This window comes from Lycium barbarum, chromosome 4, assembly GCF_019175385.1.
Source record: "Lycium barbarum isolate Lr01 chromosome 4, ASM1917538v2, whole genome shotgun sequence".
In the NCBI taxonomy this organism is placed as follows: domain Eukaryota; kingdom Viridiplantae; phylum Streptophyta; class Magnoliopsida; order Solanales; family Solanaceae; genus Lycium; species Lycium barbarum.
Window position 1 is genome coordinate 21,648,807 of NC_083340.1, and position 23,087 is coordinate 21,671,893.

Sequence of the window (23,087 nt, forward strand, 5' to 3'; positions counted from 1 at the left end):
TAGTGACATAAAAAAGCTCTTAAGGTTCTCAAAATTTACCAAAATTTGTAAGAGTTCACAAAGTAACAAAAACTTTAATTAGGAATAAAAAAAGACAACAAATTCATGTGAAGACTACAAAAAATTGGTATTCTCCTTTATATATAATAGTAATGTAGATAATAATAGTAATATCGATCCTATAGTATCTACCCACGTAATTTTCCCTACATAATTTCATGATCTAAATCCAAGTCCAAGAGGAGCCCAAATCGAGCCCAAGAAAGGAGCTGATAATGCCAAGAAAGTGGATGAAATTTCTGCCCATAATGAGCTGAAATTCATAATGGGCTGACTCACATGGCCTAAAGGGGGCTGATTCATGCCCAAATTTGGAGCAAAAAAGGCGTGGGTTTTTTTTGTGCTAATTTGCCACTTTTTGCCTTATTTTTATTAGGTAGTTTTGGAAAGACTTTTACTTATTTTTCAAGTTTAACGTTTTCTAGCTATGCTTTTTGAGATAGGTTTTTTCCTATATTACAGGGATAGGTTTTACACCTTTGATTCTTTTAAGATGTAAGATTAATTCTCAACTTGATATCTTTGTTTTTTATTAGAAGTAAATTAAAGAAGGTAATTAGTATTATACTAATTATTATCTCTAATTACAATAACGAGTAAACCATAAAGATGAAATTCAATCAAACTGAACCTCTTCTAATAGTATACACAAAGCTCAACAAAGTTCTTTCCATCCACAAAATCAGATGCACGGGAATTCACATCGCTGTTGAGAACAGTACAGGGACAAGTATTCTCATTTAAAAAAAAGTAGCAACAAGTCATCTCTGTAGTGAGCTCGTTATCTTCTACCACCTTCAAATACAGAATGCTACGAGATGTGTGAGCAACAGAAAATAATAAAACTGGACCTCGCAAAAGAAGAAAAATTTGTACAGTTGTTTACATCAACATAGATCTGCAGTAGTTTACACCCTTTCCAACTCCATGTTGTGTTTGTCTAATTGGTCCTTCAACTCCTTCCTCCATTCTTGGATCAGTCTCTCCTGCTTGCTTATAAGCTCCGTTTTTGTTTTCAACTCTTGTTCCATTTTTGCAATATCCTATTCATATTAATTGGAACCCACAAAACTCCATTAGCAATGACAAAAATTAGTGGAAACAGTACTAGGAACTCTAATTTTATCTTTTATTTTACTTGCCTTTCTAAGCATATCTGGCTTGGAAGGCAAATCCTCGCGTTGCAACCCAATCAAATAAAGTTGAAGCTTTTTTGCTGCCTCCATGAAATCTCTGGCATGCCTCTCAACATCAACTGGGGAACAACAAATTTGTAACTCATTCAGCAAAAAGAAGGAATAATTAAAATTACTACACTTGAACGAGCCTGAATAAGCACAAGAATAAGATAAACTGGAAAGAGGGAAACAAAGACAAAAGCATAGAATCCAAACTTTATTCCTGCACAAGTATTAGGGAACAATCAGAACCTGAACGTGTCACCATCTAGATGACATTAAATGTCAGGAATTTCATCAAACTCACATCAAGAGAAACACAAGGTAACTCAATGAAACCGAGACAATAAGAACTAGGGAGGACATCGTAATCTGCTTAATCGATCTAAGAGTCTTGCGAATAGTTGTAGTATTAACCTTGTGAATCATATGATGAAACTTTAGAGACGAGTAATAGAGGTAGACTCGGGTAAATTACAAAGGTAACAAAGAGCCATTTTTGCTAAAGGCTGGGAAGGCTTAATTGTTATTATATTGCTTTTATTAGGTCCTGTGTTTGCAAAGAATCTTTAGCTTCGTTGGAGATTTGTATAGCACTCTAGATAAGTGTGAGATATAAAGAACCTCTTGTTTTCTTTTAATTGAGAAAAAGGTAACTATATATAGAACCTCTAATCTTTAAATCTTAAGTAGTCCTTTGAGAATGAGAATGATATGGACCAAATAGATTGGAACAGACATGGAATACTCAAACAGCCAATCGAAAAAATATTCAAACAGCCAAACCAAACTAGTAGGAGAGTGAGGTATAGCTGACTGATTGATTGACTAAGAAGATTCTGTAAATTGCAATATTCAAAGACCCGTATCACGGATTCATAAAGCCAACTCCAACAAGAAAAAGCTTCATTGGATCTAAGAAGTTTCCACAAATTGCACTACTTAAAGAACACCCGTATCAATCCAGCAGATTATATGTCTAAAACAAAATGTTTCCAAATAGCTTTAGATCATCAAATAGCTTAAATGTTCCAACACTAATAAGGGTTAACACAGAGGACCCAAAGTAGATTGACAACAACAAAGCAAACAGAAGTAGGCAGACAGAGTGTCCTTCTGGGTTGATGTATATTACTACTAATGTCATCCTTCAAAGAATACTAGTAGATACAAGTCTCCAGATCTTCAAGCAAAAAGACAAGGGGTATATGTTTTGCCTAAAGTTACTCACTCTGATGATAAGGATGGGCTGAACGGTCAATTGCCTGGAGCTCTCTTGCAGGCAAGCAGGGAAGCAAAGCAGCCTCTAATGCCATCACACAGGCAATCATGTCATCCCTTGAAGCAGGAGATTGCATCTGTGATTCTGGAGTTTGCTGTCGATCAGCCATGTGTTTCGACTGAAAAACAAAGAGTAAATGAAGACTTCTTCCTGATGAAAAAGCAAGGGCACAACCACTTCAATCCCTTGTCGATTTTCGAGGGTTAAATTCGACTAATTACATCCCACATAGATAAACTATTTTCCAGAAGAATTTCAACATTTCAGAATTATACAAGAAACAATCTGTTGCAATTTTTATCATTTCAATGATATTATTTTAATCCGTCGCTCGAAAACCCATCAAACCGAACACTAATAAAAGCATGAAATTACCAAAAGAAAGTATACAATTCAAATATAATTGGATAAAACTACATCAAATGCAACAAGAACCATGTGCAATAGCGGTAAATTTGAATGTATGAAGATGATTTTAAAATGAGATGCTAGGAAATCCAACCCAAGAATCGAAAATGGTGACACTTCAACTGGGATTTACAATAATTTGAGCTGGGTTTATTTAGGGTTTAAATGGGGCAAGATAATCAAGAAAATATTGATAGTTATATAGTATGAATGAATGGGTACAAGCCTGGTACTGTAATGGGTTTGTCGTGCGGGTTTTGTGTAATATTGATATATAGTATGAATGAATGGGCTCACAATGTCTACCTCGCCCAATACAGCCAGCCCATCTTGTTGGGATACAAGCCTGGTATCAAATGATTCACATGTACATGTCACTTTTTCAATCACTTTTACAACCTGCAATTCACCTTTAAAAAGAGCTCAAAGTTGGTCAGTCCAATGTATTAGTGGCAACCGTTAGTATTATCATTTTAAGTCTCTTACTTTTTTCTGTTTTAAAAAGAATCCCTCTTTTTATATTTAATATATTTTCAAATAACATTTTACATATCAATGACAAGTTTAAGATCACAAAATATAAAATACAATATATATGTTTACTTTAAGACCGCAAGATTCAAAACTGCCCCTTTTATTTCTTAAATTTTGTGCTCAGTCGACTAAAACACTTAAATTGGGATGGAGAAAGTCTGTCAAATAGGTCCTTGTCATGCTTTCTCTTGAATCAAGGGTCTTTCGGATACAATCTCTATACCCTCCCAAGATAGGGTAAGGTCTGCACTCTACCCTTAAAATCCACTCAATATATAAGATTACACGAGTATGTTGTTGTTGTTGTTGTTGTTGTTGTGATAACTTAAAAACTAAATTTAAAAGTCATAATTTCATAAAAACACCACTCTCTTCGTTCCATAATAAGTGATTTTTTGGGCTTTTCAATTTTTTTTCAAAATAAATAGTGTTTTAGAATTTCAAAAAGACTTTGACTAGATTCTTTCAAAATTACTCGTATTTAAATAGTCAAGATTTATTAATTACTTTTTTTAAAAAAAAAAATATTAAAACTTAATTAGAGGTAAGTTAATAAAAATACTCCTAAATTTTTAGGAGTAAGAAACTTTTTAAAACGTGTGCATGAAGCTAAAAAATTACTTATTATGAAACTGAGAGAGGAGATTGTTTGAAATGTGAGCAAAAGACTTTTGCTTTATGCATGCGTGGAAATGTCGGAGAGGCATGTGAAGAGCGCCGCAGAGATTTGAGAAAAGCTGGTCAAACAGTGGCTCTGTTGAATGGATAGGAGGCGCTAAAAAGTTAAAAGAGCCATTTCATCGTGCCGGTCACGTGACATATTCATAGCGCAGCGTCATTTTAGAAGATCACAACAAAAATAAATGATTAAATAAATCCTAGCAAAACGATAAAACCAGCTTTTTGCAGCTTCAATCAATTGGCCGGACAAATGAACTTTTCAATTTTGTGATAATTAGATATAACTAATGATCTTTATACAAGATGGGTAGTATCTTGTGAGTCATATAAGGGATGAAACATCAATCTTAGAAAGTTTATTATTGATAGTTTGGCAATTTTGCTGCATGAGCTATTTATGTCAAAAAAATGTTCTTCATAATTTCATGTAATAGCATACTTAATTTATGGCAAATATTAATTTTTAAATTATTTTTTATTTTTATAACCGCGCAAAGTGTCACGACCCAATTCGCGAGTCGCGGTGGCATCTACACTATCCCTCCAAATAGGCGAACCACATTACTAAAAACTAGTTAAATAAGCGGAAAATTAAATAAGAATAAGTTATCAAGTCTTAAATACTTATCAAACTAGAAATGTCAGGACAACCCCAAAATCTGGTCAAAGGGTACAAGAGCGCTAACATAGTATGGAATAGAAGTCTGAAAATACCTAAAGGCTACATATTATTTGTCAAATACAAAAACAGAAATAAATAGAGGAGGTCCTTCAGGGGCCACGGATGACCAAGTAGCTCACCCTGAATGACTGAAAGATGTCACCCTCGTGTATCAACCACGGGGTGTAGAACTGGAGCCTCGATCGTACTCTGCACTCAACAAAAGTGCAACAAGAGTAGTATCAGTACAACACTTGTACCGGTAAGCATCATAGGCCGACAATGATTAGATAACGCATGAAGAAGTTGAAACAACAAGTAGCATATAGAGCAAACAGGTATGGTCACGTATCATATACAGGTAAAGTGTAACGGAATCATGAAATCAACCAAGACAGATATAATTCACTAAATGATCAGTCAAATATATGAGTGGATGAATGCAATGCAATGCAATAGTCACCTCTCTCACTCCACTCTCGTACACACATGCTAAGGGCAATGCCTCAAAGCCATGACCCATGGGGGACCCGCGAAGTCCATGTACCACTCGTGCTCTCCAGCAAAAACCTCGGAGGCTATTAATCACTCTCAATCTCCGGCAAAGACCTCGGAGTCTTTCTGTCACTCTTCATCTCCGGCAAAGACCTCGGAGTCTCTCAATCACTCACCTCACCAATCATCACAACAATAATATGGAAAGCATGCCATGCACGATATCAGTCCCAACAATATCACAATATAAATCAACAAGTACAAGTCGTATTACTGTCCACTGTTCAATTATCAATATTACCATTCTTTTTCATGTGATGAGTGAACTAGTATGTGACGGAGATACAAACAAGTGATAATCACATAAATAACACATTTGGCGACAAGCCCACATAACAGCTGACAAAACTAACCTAATTGGAGTTCACCTCCACTTCATGCCCGAAAGCCTATCATGCTATCTCCGTCACTTTCTACAACTACATACGATTCTCTAATCAGAGTCTAACTAAAGTAGACCGTAACCTACCTCAATGCCGAGCGGGTGCCACGAACTATCAAACCAACGCCTTCCCTTTGCGGAGAGCTTCTGAACGATCGAAATCTACCAATCATGGGTTCGGAACAATTAAGTACATTAAATAAACCACTTTCCAAATATTATCATTCCGGACAATTCAAAGTCAGCCCGCAAATGATCGGTTAACCAAAGTTGCAACCTAATCCTACTTGCAAATCCCAAATATCATGAATTTAAGAATACACATGTATCTCAAGAGAAACATCACAATTTTATTATAGCAGATCGTTTTTGCCATTAATTGTTTCCGTCAGTAGCCAACAATAGAAATTGTATACTACAATAATTTCTTCACGTTTTGCTACTGAGTTTTATAAATTAATGGTCATGGCTACAATATTTGTTAAAAAGCATCCTACTCTTAATCATCTCATAATTATTACCCTATCATGACATCCAAAAGTGTGAAAACAATATGAATATATTACGAATATTCTAGTGCCCCAAATCAAATTGACTTCTAATTTTTCCAAGGTGTTCTCGTTTGCCTATAATTGAGGTAACTGCTAGTTTTCCACGAAATAGCAACATCTCTGAATTCATACATGGTCATATAAATTTCCTAGATTACATGAAGTGTGGAAAGCTTTCTTTTTATGAAATTTAATTTCAAGAATGATACCAATAACAAACAGATCATGGAATGTCAAATAAGTAGGAGTTGACCTCTTTCCCCATCAATAAAACATTATAATATTTAAAGCCAAGAGAGTTGTCTCAAAGCATTAATCTAGACCCAAATTTAGATTTATTACTAAGATTCTCTTACCTGATGCAATGGTGGTCCCTCTCTCTTGAAGTACTATTTTTCTGTAGCCTAGCCGAATATGTGTAGGTTTTCTTTTTGATTAGCAGACTAGGTATAAAGAAAACAAAAGCTCAGTTATATCCCAATACATACCCATGACGTAAAAAAAAAAGGAATGGTGGGCTTGACCCACATCTTTTACCATTTAATAACCAAATAATTTCACTTTAGTCTACCAATCCATTAGTATATTAGCCAAATAAAATAAAATAAATACTCTCACCTCATGCCTTATATATATTGTGCAAATATTCCCGTTAATTCCTACAATTTACTTATTCATTTAACCACCCGTGGAAAATAAAGTCCTTCCGCCAAATATTTTAATTACCAACTTAGACCTTATATGTGTGAAACTCATATTCCTATAAATAAACTATTCACACATATTAAATAAAAAGATATTTCAAAAAAATACCCGCCAATTAAATCACCGTGCCACCAATCCCCGCAAGTCAAGAATACCCTTTAAACTACAAAAAGGGCATTTTAGCGAAAACGAGTTCGCAGTTGCTAAACGACCAAACGGGTCGTTACATCAGATACCCATCAAACAATCGCTCGTCCTCGAGCGACAAGGGTAAAGGTGGAGAAAATGAGGTACCTGAACTGTCGAATAACTGCGGATATCTACTTAGCATATCTGCCTCGGTTTCCCAAGTGGCCTCCTCAACCGGACGGTGCTTCCATTGTACCTTAACTGATGCAATATCCTTGTACCTTAGTTTTCTCACTTGCCGATCCAAGATTGCTACTGGCTCTTCCTCGAAAGACAGATTGTGATCAAATAATACTGAATCCCACTGAATGATATAAGACCCATCTGAATGGTACTTCTTCAGCATGGAAACATGGAATACCGGATGAACACCTGCCAAACCTGGTGGCAAAGCTAACTCATATGCCACCTCGCCAATACGACGAAGAATCTTAAACGGGCCAATAAACCTCGGGCTCAATTTTCCCTTCTTCCCAAATCGCATCACACCCTTCATGGGTGAAACCTTCAATAGGACCTGCTCACCAACCATGAACTCCATATCACGAACCTTCCGGTCAGCATACTCCTTCTGTCTACTCTGAGCTGCCACAAGCTTTTCCTGAATAAGCTTCACCTTGTCCAAAGACTCCCTCAGCAAATCTGTACCCCAAGGTCAAACCTCAAAAGCATCAAACCACCCAATAGGAGAACGACACCTCCTACCATATAAAGCCTCGAATGGCGCCATATCAATACTCGAATGGTAGCTATTATTGTACGTGAACTCTGCCAAGGGTAAGAATTTGTCCCAATGACCACCGAAATCAATACCACAAGCCCTCAACATGTCCTCTAGCACCTGAATAGTCCTCTTGGACTGACCATCTGTCTGCGGGTGGAACGCAGTGCTAAGATCTAACTGAGTTCCCAATTGCTTCTGCAAAGTCCTCCAGAAATGGGATACGCTCAAATTACACCTATTAATGGCGTAAAGCGGACGTTGTCAAATATAGTAACCCAACAAGGTTGGGGTCGAATCCCACAGGGAATATGGAGAGAAAAGAGTACTAATCGTATGCGATACCAATCTTTAAATGCTTTAATCCTATTCCGGATAGTTTGAATTGATTGTTGAATAATGTAATTGAATACTTTGACTTAGAATGTAATTAATGTGAGAGAGAGACTAAGGTTGTGTTTCCCAATTTGATTAGATATTATGCTTCGGGTTTCAATGTGATATACTTCTAATGGTTGTTCTAAGAATATGCACTTGATCTCTTAAAGACTTCTTAATGTTTCCCAACAGTTAAGCAGTATTTCCTCTTTATGATTCTTCCGAATATAAAAGAGTTACAATCGAAGAGCGACCAATAATGCCAATTTAGACTTATTCTTATTCCTAAGTTAGTCTATTAAACGAGGGTTAACGCCTCGAGTCATTGTTATTCAATCTTACCAATATTGACTCTCTTTCCCAAGAAAAGTCAATATAATGGCTTCGGCTAATGCTTGCAATCATTAGCCAACGTTACAACACAAAGATAGAATAAATAACAACAACCATTATGCATATATCAATAATAGAAACTCATTCACATAATACCCATCATGGGATTCACAACCTTAGAATTGAAATTAGCTACTCATAATGTTTCTTGACAGAAAAAGCTTAAAGATTAACATAATACACTTACAATGCTAATACAAGATGGAATGAGAGTGAAGTTGTTGCCTTAAATGCTCCAACCACTTCTAAGATTAAGAACTAGGGTTTGTGCCTCCAAAATAAAATCTGAATAATGAATTAAAACCCTACATTATGTATTTATAGAGCCAAAAATCGCGCCAAGTTTCTGGACAAAAATGCCCTTACGCCGCATTGTTACGGACCGTAACTCAGGTTACGGTCCGTCCTTCATTTCGTCATTTGACCACTTCGACGTTACGGCCACCATGCGACGGACCGTACCCTGTGTTACAGTCCGTCCTTCTGAAGCGTAAGTGGTGACAATTACTTGGCAACTCTCTGGAATTTTGGATGATGTTACGGTGAAGGGTTACGGACCGTAACACTAAACCGTAACACTGAAGATTTTATTGAAACTCTCTGGAAATTTAGCTCATGTTACGGTGACATGTTACGGACCGTAACATGAGTTACAGACCGTAACACTTCACCGTAACACTGATGGTTTCAATGAAACTTTCTGGAAATTCAGGCCTTGTTACGGTTCAAAGGTACGAACAGTAACATGAGTTACGGACACCGTTACGGTCCGTAACATGAGTTACGGACCGTCGCTTAGCTCAAATTTGTCCGTTTTTCCAGCATTACTTCTCATTTCCGATCCTTAGTTAATCAACCCTATAAAACACAAAAATAATATAAGAAACAATATAAAAACACTTAAAATCAAGCAACATTTCTAGTTACAAAGGCATAAAATGTGTCAAAATTCACGGCACATCAACACCCCTAACTTAAGCTTTTGCTTGTCCTCAAGCAACTACAACAATACTCACTACTAACACACGACATCTTAGCAAAATAAGAATGACTACGGTGGTTTTGGCATGTGTTCCTAACACGGACTCTTCAATTCAAGAAAAATATTTAGGCTTTTATCCATCTCCTATTTGTGACACAAGACGCACATTTCGGAAAAATTTCAATTCACTATGCAACCTCAATTAATGACATAATCATAGTACGGGGGCCTCTATGCACATGAATTTCAACTTCCGGAAAGCCAGTTACTTTGAAACCTACAATCCTTATGCCCTCACATAGACCAAAGAATGTCCCAACACACATTTACGACATAAATGGGACAGAAGACTAAAGAGACAGAAGAACACTCACACTCACAAAGAAATTTGCATACCATGCGTGCACATACCATAGGCTTGCCTTTATTTTCCATGCATTCAACTTTGAACAATTTGATCGTGATCACATTAGGACTTTTTGGGCTTGTAACATTGGCTTAGGGACGGGTAGGATGAATATTTGGGTATCGGTGACTCACTCTCCTCGACACTTCTTTTTGACTTCATTCACCATTCTTCCTATCATTTCCGACCCTCCATTTTTAGCGTGGATTTATTTAGAACTTATATACCTATATATCTAATTTTTTTTTTTACATATATATATATATATATATATCCACGCTGAATTATGTCCCTTTATATTCGTGATTACCCCCAACAGGCCTTTGGCCTCATTTTCCTCATCTTTGACTTATCACCCCCAACTTAGGCTTTTAGCCTCATTTTCCGCATTTTTGACTTGTCACCCCCAACTTAGGTTTTTAGCCTCATTTGTCAATCTTCCGTGTCAAGGAGGGACTTGGTGCCAAATGGGTTTATTCACAGAGGGGAAAGAGGTTAGTTCATGGTTAATCGTAGAAAAAGTCTATAGGCTCAAAAATGGGAGACTAGGGATCATTTTCTGTACGGGCCAGGCTCATTTAAGATATTTTGGGGTTAATACAAAGAAAGCCTAAGATCACTTCACAATCTAATTCTCCTTAGAATTCACGCACGACCAACCGGGCAAGTTCTAGATTGCAGGCATTATATGCAAATAGAAGCTAAAAACTCACAACACAATGGCATAAGGATTGTTTAAATACTCCGACTTCATTTCCGTTTGAAGATTTCACATGCATAAACACCCTTTCTTTGCAATGTAATTAAAAGAACCATACATATCAATATCAACAACTCAGTTTTGATGTACATCACAAATTAGTTTTCGGAGGGATATCATTGAACTTGTAAAAACCATTTTTATCTATGCTAGAAACACGGACCACCACCACTTAAGTCAGCATTACTTTACTTCTACATTAAACATCCTAAACATGCTAGGTTCAACATACACACAACATTCTTCGGGAATAGAAACACATAGCAAAGAACAGCCGAAGAACGTCCTAACACATACTTGCTAATAAAAACAATACCAACAAAACAAAACAATAACAATTGTCTTAAACACATGCTTACTATCACAATTTTGATAAGATATTTACCAAAACAAAAACAATAAAAACAATATCCAGTATTCTAAAACAGCAATCCCAACAACCAATCAGCAAATACCACACCCCCAACTTAAAAGCATGCATTGCCCTCAAAGCATCAATATAACGCATTAAAAAAATTGGAGGGCCTCCCTGGAGCGCACTAGGCACTCGGATCTGTCGCAGCATCATGGGGTGGAGCAGTGGGTGGGGGAGAAATACGGTGAGCCGGCTCAATGGGCTGAGCTGAGCTAGAAGTAGCTCCTGCGGTGTCAGAACTTAACCGGGATTCCTGGCGGATTCTTTTCAAAGTACGCCTCTCCTCTTCCTCATTCTGTGGGCGCAACTCAGCATATGGATCAAGACTTTGGAGAATGGGCTCAAGATCTGGCGAGGCTCTGCTTCGCTTCCCTTTGTCCAAAGAGGGGATATCCTCCTCCAACTCCTCGTCGTGTTGTTCCTCAACCGTGTCTTCGTTGTCATCATCCCCTAGTAGGCTCTGAACCGGCTGGTATAGGCTCTGTACCAACTCTGTGTGTACTTTAGGAAGCTGGTCTGTCGCCACAGCCACTTCCTGGGCCTTCAATTTTTGCACATCATCCTTGACAAACCGCAACTCACTCCGAATAGCGCCCAATTCCAATGTAGGGTGTGTCCTAGTCAGCTCAGTCATCCTACTCTCAATACCATCTATCCGGGAGTGGATTTGTAGGTGGTCCGCAGCCATTTGTTCTTTTATCGGTCGCAGCGCTGCATCAATAGCCCTTTTTGTGTATAATTTTAGCTCAGTCATGATCTGCTTGACCTGCCTATCTGTGCGATCCGCTTGCAGGACCACTGCCCCAAAATTGTCCTGGTTGAACATCATTTTTCTCGCAAGCTCGGGTGGGACTCCTGGTATTGCCTGCGGTGGTGCTGGGCTTGCTCCAGTGGAAGAGATAGGACCACCCGAAGTAGGTGCGGCTGGAGGTGGCATAGGCTGTGTAGCATGATCAGCCGGTGGAGCCTCAGAATCTGTGGGCTGATCCGCAGCAGCTCCCTCATCACCCATGATAGCCAAGGGTATAACATCTGACCCCGTTTGCCCCTCCGGCACCTCAGAAACCGATGCAGAGGGCAATGAACCCTTGCCCAACACATCATCTTTCCCCTTTGTGATGTCATAAATATGGCTGGCAATCACACTGTGATCGATATGGGGTAGGGGTTCTGGTTCTGCACGCAAGCACAGTAGCGTAAGCAGGCATGGATGAATGAGGGAAGTGGCCGGCTGGGTGGCTCTCTCTCAGAGGTCTTCGGCTATCAGTCGTCCGAAGTTGATCTTATACCACGACATTATGGAAGCCACAAGAACAGCCCTGTCTGGAGTCAAATAATTATCTGATTGGGTCGGACGGATGCGGAACAGAACAATCTGCCACCAAAACTTTGCCTCTGGCGTTAGGGTGTTTTTCCAAATCCGCGTGGTGGCTGTCAACTTTGGCACTATGGCCCATTCAGGATCTGTTGTCCGTGCAATAACAGAAGCTACCCATTTTCGGACGGGGATTGTATCCTTCTATTCAATTTTGTAGGCAAACTCCCCTTCTTCCGCTGTTGTAGGCTCTACATAATCTTCCCCGAATAGTGTTTTATTTATGGCCGACGGAGAGACATCTATCTTCTTTTTTCGGAATACTACCTCCTTCATTGCCAGCACTTGAGTTGCTCGCTGCCCCTTCTTCACAGCTTTGAATACAGCAGCCCCATACGAAGCGTAGAATTCCCTAACAAAAACCGGGATGTAGGACCTCACGGGGTTTTTCAAAAACTCCAGCTTGTGGAATCGGATAGTATCATGAATGCCGGTATATCCTTCTAGACCATCGAAAATGACATTCCGTTCCTCGAAAATACTCCGCCTTGGGTCTGTCCCCTCATTTTTTACCAGCTCACACCCCTTGTTGTATAAATCCTCAGATCCTTCCACAGGAAACCGGAGGGCCTGCTCATACACAGCCTGCATTCGAATGTCGGTTTCTCGCCTTTCCTGCTCGCACTCCTCCGCAGCAGGCTGTGTGATGGGTGGTTGCGGTCAGAGTGTAGGTATGACAGCCCGCTGGGGATCACTATGGCTTGACGAACTCGACGAGCTCGACTCTCTCAACTCCTCAGTCGAGGAGAAACTTTCTGATTCTGGGTCTGGTTGGCTGGGTGCAACTGGTGGGGGTGGCTTGCTAGGTGCGACCGGCCTCTTTTTACTCCTGGCGTCCTTGATCAGATCGTCGTCGCGCAGCCGTGAGGTTACCGTGCTCGCAGCACGACCTTTTCCTTTTTCCGCGACTTTAGGTGAAGCCTTCTTTGATTGTCGTGGTTTACCCATACCTGTGGAAGGAAAAGTTAGATATGATGTAAGAGAAGTTGTTACAAATAAAATTAGACACCTCATGAATTTAAGCTATGGACTTAAATTAGGCCAGGTACCATAACACAGTCGACGGACCGTCGATGGTGTTACGGGCCGTATCTTCAACCGTAACTCAAATGGTTCAATTAAGCAAAGGGACCGTAACACAGTCGACGGTCCGTATCATAGGATACGGTCCGTAACGTCTCACCGTAACATGATCAAAATTTCCAGAAAAGTTACTGGAAATTTGAGAGGTGTTACGGTATGATGTTACGGTCCGTCACTCGTGTTACGGTCCGTAACACCTCACCGTAACGTCTCTCAAAATTCCAGAAGGCTTTCATGGAATCCATCGATGTTACGGTGTGGTGTTACGGTCTGTAACATAGGATACGGTCCGTAACATCCCACCGTAACATCAGCCAAATTTCCAGAAAGTTTTCATGAAATTATCGGTGTTACGGTGAGATGTTACGGTCCGTAACACATAATGACGGGCAGTAGAGTAGCAAACAAATGGCTTGGCCAAATTTTATCGTTTTAAGCACGAGGCCAAGATTTTCAACTTAATGTTCTATGGGTATGTTGTGAAACAATATTATATCCCCTCACATGCCTCGGGTTACTCAGACTTCACCCGGTTTTATTAAAGTTTTCATTGGGGAATTGTATCGAACAGTTGGTGGGCAAACCGATTTAGTAATTTCACGAATGAAACCTTCAACCGGATTTGACCTCCAATTCAGTGGGAAGCAATTGCTTGTACCCACGATTCTTTTAAACAGTACCAATACCAATCCCAACCCCCAACCATTATCAAATCCCCCATAACTTATCAATTTAAATTCAAACTCAATCAACACAGCCCAAAACACGAATTTCAACACATATTATATGAAATTACTCATGAGCATCATAGAACTCGCATTGATAGCTAAAAGAAAAGAGTAAAGACATGTAATACCTGATCGTTGGCGATTGTAAGGATGAAACTCAACTTAAAACAGTGATTGTGGATAAGAAAATAGTAATGAGATTTTAGAGAAATATGGGGGAGAATGGAAGATGAAGAGAGGAGGATGTGAAGAAGAAAAGAGAGGATTTATGAGGGAGAGGGAGTTGAAAACGTGTGAAGAATCGTTATAATTTGAAATGGGAACCGTCGGTAATGTATTTAAACATTTCCGACAATTACGTTACCTGTTACGGACCGTATCATAGGATACGGGCCGTATCTTGTATTACGGTCCATCAAACGACCCCGTTTCGTTTATTTATTAATGACCTGGCAGTCCAATCGACGGACCGTAACTCGTGTTACGGTCCGTATCACCTGGCGTAACATGTTGAAAATTTCCAGTGAAGCCCAGATTTTTCATCAAAGTTACGACCCAGTGTTACGGTCCGTAACACGTACGACGGACCGTAACTCGTACCGTAACACTCTTCCTCACCCTTCAGTGATTTTTTTCTTTTTTTCTTTTTGCCTGTTACGCTTCATGATACGGACCGTAACAAGAGTTACGGGCCGTAACATGGAGCGTCTCGCCTTGGATCACTCAGCAGTTATTTGGTCCCTTCAGTTCTCAAAATCCCACCACATTAGCACATCAACAACACAAAAGAATACAAGGAAAATACAAACTTTAAACTACTTACAAAGCGGTAAATGTGGGTTGCCTCCCACACAGCGCTTGGTTTAATGTCACGGCTCGACGTGGTACCTCATTTTCGAGTTCAGGAGCCATATTTCAAACGATACCTATCCACGACCTTACCATCATCAATACACCAATAGTAATGCTTCACTCTTTGTGCATTCACCTTAAAAGTCCGAGTGCCATCCTCGGATTTCACCTCAATGACGCTTCCATTTGGGGACACACTCACAATTTCAAAAGGACCAGACCAACGAGACTTTAACTTGCCTGGAAAGAACTTCAGGCGTGAATTGTACAACAAGACCAAGTCTTTTGGCTGAAAATCCCTTTTTAGGATCTTCGAGTCATGATAGTATTTCATCTTTTCCTTGTACAGTGTTGCACTTTCATAGGCATTGTACCTAAATTCATCCATCTCGTTGATTTGAAACAACCGCAGCTTAGTTGCTTTATGCCAATCCATATTCAGCTTTTTCAATGCCCAAAGGGATTTATGCTCAAGCTCAATAGGCAAATGACATGCCTTCCCAAATACCAACTTATACGGTGAAGTCCCTATAGGCGTTTTGAATGCCGTGCGATATGGCCATAAAGCATCATCCAACTTTTTAGACCAGTCAGTGCGATTCACATTGACCGTCTTTGCCAAGATGCTTTTTATTTCTCTGTTTGAGACCTCAACCTGACCACTCGTCTGAGGATGATATGGAGTGGCAACCCTGTGATGCACGCCATATTTTTCAAGAAGATCAGCAAATGGTTTATTGCAGAAATGAGATCCACCATCGCTAATAATAGCTCTAGGAGTGCCAAATCTAGTAAAGATGTTCTTTTTGAGAAACGCATTGACTCTCCTACCACCATTGTTAGGCAAGGCCACCGCCTCCACCCATTTGGAGACATAATCCACTGCGACAAGAATGTATTTCAGGCCGTAGGAGCTCACGAAGGGCCCCATAAAATCAATTCCCCATACATCAAATAGCTCCACCTCAAGAACAAAGTTCATCGGAGTTTCATGCCTCCGACCTATTGTGCCCTGGCGTTGGCATTTATCCCAAGAGCGTGCCAACATATTTGCATCACGATAAATGGCTGGCCAGTAGTAGCCACACTCTAGCACCTTGGCTGTTGTTCGATTTCCACTGTGATGTCCACCAACTGGAGAATCATGGCACGCTTTCAAAATGTCCATCACCTCAGATTCCGCCACACATCTCCGGATCATATTGTCAGTACACGTTCTGAATAAGTAAGGCTCATCCCAACAATACTGTCGGCAGTCTCGCAAGAATTTCTTCTTTTAATATGTCTTCAACTCTTCAGGAACGATGCCAGTTACCAAATAATTGGCAATATCGGCATACCATGGTGCCACATCATTGGAAATGACCAAAACTCTTTCATCCAGGAAAGTGTCATCAATATCTAGCACATCACTCGGTCTCCCTGGTGCTTCAAGTCTGGAAAGATGGTCAGCTACTTGATTTTCTGACCCTTTTCAGTCTTTGACTTCAAAGTCAAATTCCTGTAGCAACAAAACCCATCTTATCAACCGGGGCTTAGCATCCTTCTTCGCCATCAAATAGCGCAATGCAGCATGGTCAGTGTGAACCACTACCTTGGCACCCAACAAATAAGCCCGGAACTTTTCAAAAGCATAAACAATAGCAAGTAATTCTTGCTCCGTTACTGTATAGTTCAGCTGAGCTCCATTCAATGTTTTGCTGGCATAATAAATTGGGTGCAGGATTTTGTTTAGCCGCTGACCAAGCACAGCTCCAATTGCAAGACCACTGGCGTCACACATTAATTCAAAGGGAAGTGACCAATCTGGGGACACAACAATAGGTGCGGAGGTTAATTTCAGCTTCAACTCGTTGAACGCCTTGATGCACTTCTTATCAAAATTGAATTTGGACTCTTTTTCCAAGAGTTTGCACATGGGATTTGCAATTTTGGAGAAATCTTTGATAAACCTTCTATAGAATCCGGCGTGCCCCAAGAAACTCCGAACTCCTTTTACTGAAACGGGCGGAGGGAGTTGTGAAATCACTTCGATTTTAGCTTGATCAACCTCAATCCCTTTTTCTGAAATCTTATGGCCAAGGACAATGCCCTCCTTGACCATAAAATGACACTTCTCCCAGTTGAGCACGAGGTTGGTCTCCTCACACCGTTGTAGCACCCGATCAAGATGACCCAAACATTCATCGAATGAATCTCCCACCACAGAGAAATCATCCATGAAAACTTCAAGAAAGTTTTCAACCATATCAGAGAATATGGACATCATGCATCGTTGGAAGGTAGCTGGTGCATTGCAAAGACCAAATGGCATCCGGCTGAAAGCGAATGTCCCATAGGGACAAGTAAAAGTGGTCTTTTCTTGGTCTTCCAAGGCGATGTTGATCTGGTTGTATCCTGAGTACCCATCCAAGAAACAGTAATAAGATCTTCCGGCTAGCCGATCAAGCATTTGATCAATAAAAGGCATAGGGAAGTGATCCTTGCAAGATGCGGTATTCAGCTTCCGGTAGTCCATACACACTCTCCAACCGGTGACAGTCCTTGTTGGAATCAACTCATTTTTCGAGTTAGGGACAACAGTGATGCCCCCTTTCTTTGGCACACACTGAACAGGGCTTACCCATGGACTGTTGGCAATCGGGTAAACCACCCCATCATCTAACCACTTAATGATCTCCTTCTTCACCACCTCTTGCATCGGTGGATTTAATCTTCTCTGATGCTCAACACTCGGCGAACTTTCCTCCTCCAACTGTATTCGGTGCTCACAAATTCCGGCGGGAATCCCCCGGATGTCTGCAATAGTCCAACCCAGAGCTCTTAAATGCTTTCTCTAGACTACGATGAGTCTTTGAATTTGGCCCTCATTCAAAAGCGATGACACAATAACTGGAAGAGTAGCATTTTCTCCAAGAAATACATATTTAAGATGTGATGGCAGTTTCTTGAGTTCCAGTTTCGGTGGCTCAATAATTGATGTTTTTGCTGGAGGAGTTGTTCGTTTCTCTAGATCAAGAGACAATTTCTTGGGTTCATAAGAGTAAGACCCCAGACCTGTGAGTGAATTCACTGTCTCATTATATCCCTCCATTTGGTCGGCATCAAAATTCACCAAGATGGCCAACAATGCTTCGCTCAAGCATTCTTCCTCCATTTTAAATTCCACTGCTTCATCCACCTCGTCAACAGAGTTTATGACTGAAATGCTTTGATAAGGACTAGGTAATTTCATGCCTTTACTAGCGTGAAAAGTCACCTCCTCATCGTTCACCCGGAACTTTATTTCGTGCTTTTCGGAGTCCATAAGAGCCCTCCCTGTGGCAAGGAAAGGTCTTCCCAGAATAATAGGAATTTCTTGATCAATAGCACAATCAAGAATCACGAAATCTGCCGGCAGTAGAAATTTCCCGATTTGAACCAGCACATCATCAACTACTCCAACTGGCCTTTTTATCGATCTGTCAGCCATCTGCAACCTCATGGTAGTTGGCCTTGGCATAGCTAGCCCCGATCTCTTAAAAATTTCCAGGGGCATAAGATTTATGCTAGCCCCGTTATCACACAAAGCCCTGGCAAAATTTTGCTGCCCTATGGTGCATGGAATTGTGAATGCTCCAGGATCTTCCCTCTTTTGCACAGTGGTTTTGGAAAGAATGGCACTAACGCGGTGAGTGATACCCACAGTGTCGTGTTTCAATGGCTTTTTCTTCTTTGTTAAAAGATCCTTCAAATACTTAGCAAAGCCAGGCATTTCTTTAACAGCATCCATGAAAGGAATGTTCATCGTCAACTGCTTGAGTTGATCATAAAATCTCAAGCACTTCTTATCTTCTGTTTTTCTCACCAGCCTTTGAGGAAAAGGCGGTGAAGATTTAAACAATTGGCTCAAAGGGCGAAGAGCACCGGAAAGTTTTGCCTTCCCCTTTTCCTGGTTTTCCACCGGTACCTTGGGGTTATCAAGATTCTGCTCTTCTTCGGCTACAATAGGGACTTCCTCCCCTGCCTCTTTCTCCACGATATCATTAGATACATCAGGCTGCCCTTCTTCTTCAACAATTTGTTCAAGCTCAATCACCTTTTTATTAGCATCTTGAAGTATTTTTCCACTTCTGGTGCTAATAGCAAGTACATTCTCCACAGAGTTTACTCCACTACCTTTAGGATTTGGAACTGTATCACTCGGTAGTTGTCCCCGTTGAGGAGTATGCACTTCTCGGGAAAGGTCTCTGAATTGTGCTTCAAGCTTCTGAATGGAGGCTGAATGAGATAGTTGGACCTGAGACATTCCCTTGATTGTGCTCTCTGTTCTGTCTTGATTCATCAACATTTTCTGCATCATACTTTTTAATTCAGCAGAGTCATTAGATATGTTGCCAGCAGAGTTGCTAGCTGAATTATCTCTCCATTGTTGGGAATTGGATGATTGCCCCCTAGGTGGAATGTAGGGGTTGGAGCTCTTGTTGCCATAATTATAGTTGTTATAATTCCCTTGATTAGGATTGCCCTGATCATTTCTTCCATAATTATTCCCTTGGAATTGTTGTTGAGGTTTTTGCCATGGGTGATTACCGGGACCTTGATAATTTTGCTGTTGATAACCCCCTTGCGAGTTATTGACATAATTAGCATCCTCATATTGTGGCTGCCCTTCTAGATAAGTTTCGTCAGAGACTTGGTACATTCCGAGCACATGAGGTGGCATCTCATCGACAACATTCACACCTTTGGCTTCTTTCTCCATAAGCCTTTTCGATAATAAATCCACGGTGGTTTGCAATTGAGCGAATGCATGATCTCGCTCATGATTTTCTTTGGCCACCGCGGCAGCAGAGGGACTACCATATGATAGGACTTCGCTATCACTCGAATGCCAGGCTTGATTGTGGGTAGTAAGCTTGTCAAGCAATCTGATTATGTTGACAAAAGATTTGTCCGTGAAGCATCCCCCAGCAGCAGTATTGACAGCTATTTGATTCATGGTATCTAGCCCCTTGTAGAACTTCTCGGTGAGGATTGCATCCGGAAATCCATGAGTCGGAGATTGAGCGAGATAATATTTGAAACGCTCCCACGCTGCATATAATTGTTCCCCCGGAAGTTGTTTGAACTCAAAGATCTTGTCCCTAAGCTCAGCCTTTTTGCTTGGTGGAAACCATTTTTTTAAAAATATATTGGCCAACTCGTTCCAAGTGTGAATACTATTGCTGGGTAGCTTTTCATACCATTCCCTCGCTTGGCCAGCCAAGAAATACTTGAAAACCCGTAATCGCAGTGCATCAACAGGAACAACACCTTGAGATTGTTGAGAACATACATGCACAAAATTCTTCAGGTGTCGAAGTGGACAATCCTCCGAAGAATTTCTGAAATAGCCTTCAAGTTTCAATAGCTGATAGATAGAACTATCAATTTTGAAATTTGCATTTCCTGTTCTAGGAGGAACTACAGCAGAAGCATAATCAGCTTCGTCGATGAATTCCGCGAATACATTCTCATCATCCTCTTCTTCTGGTGCAGGATGGTTCACTTGGATTCCCCCTTGGTTTCCTTGATTGCGATGGGGTCTTCCTGCCATGTTTATCTGTTTCACCGAAACAGCAAACGAGGTGTGATGGAATAGAAAAAGTTTTAAAGAATAGTACACAACAATTAGTAATTTCTAAACCGTATTCCCCGGCAGCGGCGCCAAAATTTGATACGCTCAAATTACACCTATTAATGGCGTAAAGCGGACGTTGTCAAATATAGTAACCTAACAAGGTTGGGGTCGAATCGCACAGGGAATATGGAGAGAAAAGAGTACTAATCGTATGCGATACCAATCTTTAAATGCTTTAATCCTATTCCGGATAGTTTGAATTGATTGTTGAATAATGTAATTGAATACTTTGACTTAGAATGTAATTAATGTGAGAGAGAGACTAAGGTTGTGTTTCCTAATTTGATTAGATATTATGCTTCGGGTTTCAATGTGATATACTTCTAATGGTTGTTCTAAGAATATGCACTTGATCTCTTAAAGACTTCTTAATGTTTCCCAACAGTTAAGTAGTATTTCCTCTTTATGATTCTTCCGAATATAAAAGAGTTACAATCGAAGAGCGACCAATAATGCCAATTTAGACTTATTCTTATTCCTAAGTTAGTCTATTAAACGAGGGTTAACGCCTCGAGTCATTGTTATTCAATCTTACCAATATTGACTCTCTTTCCCAAGAAAAGTCAATATAATGGCTTCGGCTAATTCTTGCAATCATTAGCCAACGTTACAACACAAAGATAGAATAAATAACAACAACCATTATGCATATATCAATAATAGAAACTCATTCACATAATACCCATCATGGGATTCACAACCTTAGAATTGAAATTAGCTACTCATAATGTTTCTTGACAGAAAAAGCTTAAAGATTAACATAATACACTTACAATGCTAATACAAGATGGAATGAGAGTGAAGTTGTTGCCTTAAATGCTCCAACCACTTCTAAGATTAAGAACTAGGGTTTGTGCCTTCAAAATAAAATCTGAATAATGAATTAAAACCCTACATTATGTATTTATAGAGCCAAAAATCGCGCCAAGTTTCTGGACAAAAATGCCCTTACGCCGCATTGTTACGGACCGTAACTCAGGTTACGGTCCGTCCTTCATTTCGTCATTTGACCACTTCGACATTACGACCACCATGCGACGGACCGTACCCCGTGTTACGGTCCGTCCTTCTGAAGCGTAAGTGGTGACAATTACTTGGCAACTCTCTGGAATTTTGGATGATGTTACGGTGAAGGGTTACGGACCGTAACATGAGTTACGGACCGTAACACTAAACCGTAACACTGAAGATTTTATTGAAACTCTCTGGAAATTTAGCTCATGTTACGGTGACATGTTACGGACCGTAACATGAGTTACGGACCGTAACACTTCACCGTAACACTGATGGTTTCAATGAAACTTTCTGGAAATTCAGGCCTTGTTACGGTTCAAAGGTACGAACCGTAACATGAGTTACGGACACCGTTACGGTCCGTAACATGAGTTACGGACACCGTTACGGTCCGTAACATGAGTTACGGACCGTCGCTTAGCTCAAATTTGTCCGTTTTTCCAGCATTACTTCTCATTTTCGATCCTTAGTTAATCAACCCTATAAAACACAAAAATAGCATAAGAAACAATATAAAAACACTTAAAATCAAGCAACATTTCTAGTTACAAAGGCATAAAATGTGCCAAAATTCACGGCACATCAATGGGAAGTAAACTGAGTGCCTCTGTCGGAAATGATGGAAATAGGAACCCCATGCAATCGCACTATCTCTCGAATGTGGATCCTGGCCAAATTCTCCGCGTTATAAGTAGTCTGAACCGGAATGAAGTGTGCAGATTTAGTCAACCTATCCACAATAACCCAAATCGAATCAAACTTGCCCAAAGTCTTCGGAAGACCAACCACGAAATCCATAGCAATCCTTTCCCATTTCCATTCCGGAATGGGTATCCTTTGAAGCACACCACCTGGTCTCTGGTGCTCATACTTAACCTGCTGGCAATTCGAACACTGCGCAACAAACTCCACAATGTCTCTCTTCATTCTACCCCACCAATAGTGTTGCCTCAAATCACGATACATCTTTGTTGCTCCTGGGTGAATGGAGTATCTGGAACTATGAGCCTCTTTCAAGATCAACAGAATCAAATCACCAACTCTAGGAACGCAAATGCGCCCCTTAATCCTCAAAACACCCTCATCATCAAGAATAGCCTCTTTGGCTTCTCCACTTAGCACTTTATCCAGA

At 40.2% G+C, this 23,087-nt stretch overlaps 1 protein-coding gene and 1 non-coding gene across 2 annotated transcripts; one reads left to right on the forward strand and one right to left on the reverse strand.

Annotated features, from left to right (window-relative positions):
• Positions 1–675: 675 nt before the first annotated feature.
• Positions 676–3,178, reverse strand: LOC132635533 (mediator of RNA polymerase II transcription subunit 28-like). The gene is made up of 4 exons (XM_060351965.1): positions 3,023–3,178; positions 2,470–2,638; positions 1,203–1,315; positions 676–1,103 (listed from the first exon to the last, which is right to left on the reverse strand). Exons 2-4 carry the CDS (start codon positions 2,627–2,629, stop codon positions 969–971), a joined length of 408 nt encoding a protein of 135 aa, XP_060207948.1. The 5' UTR covers positions 2,630–2,638; positions 3,023–3,178; the 3' UTR covers positions 676–968.
• A 17,128-nt stretch (positions 3,179–20,306) lies between these two features.
• On the forward strand, positions 20,307–20,413 carry LOC132638890 (small nucleolar RNA R71). Its single transcript, XR_009581950.1, has one exon. It is a non-coding gene; the product is annotated as a small nucleolar RNA R71 (small nucleolar RNA).
• Positions 20,414–23,087: the final 2,674 nt, after the last annotated feature.

Excerpts from the sequence above, each read along its gene's own strand:
- LOC132635533 (XM_060351965.1), bottom strand. The coding sequence starts at position 2,629 with ATGGCTGATCGACAGCAAACTCCAGAATCACAGATGCAATCTCCTGCT. Across the intron at positions 1,316-2,469 it reads AGCCCATCCTTATCATCAGA|TTGATGTTGAGAGGCATGCC; the intron begins GTGAGTAACTTT and ends GTTGTTCCCCAG. Across the intron at positions 1,104-1,202 it reads AGCCAGATATGCTTAGAAAG|GATATTGCAAAAATGGAACA; the intron begins GCAAGTAAAATA and ends TAATATGAATAG.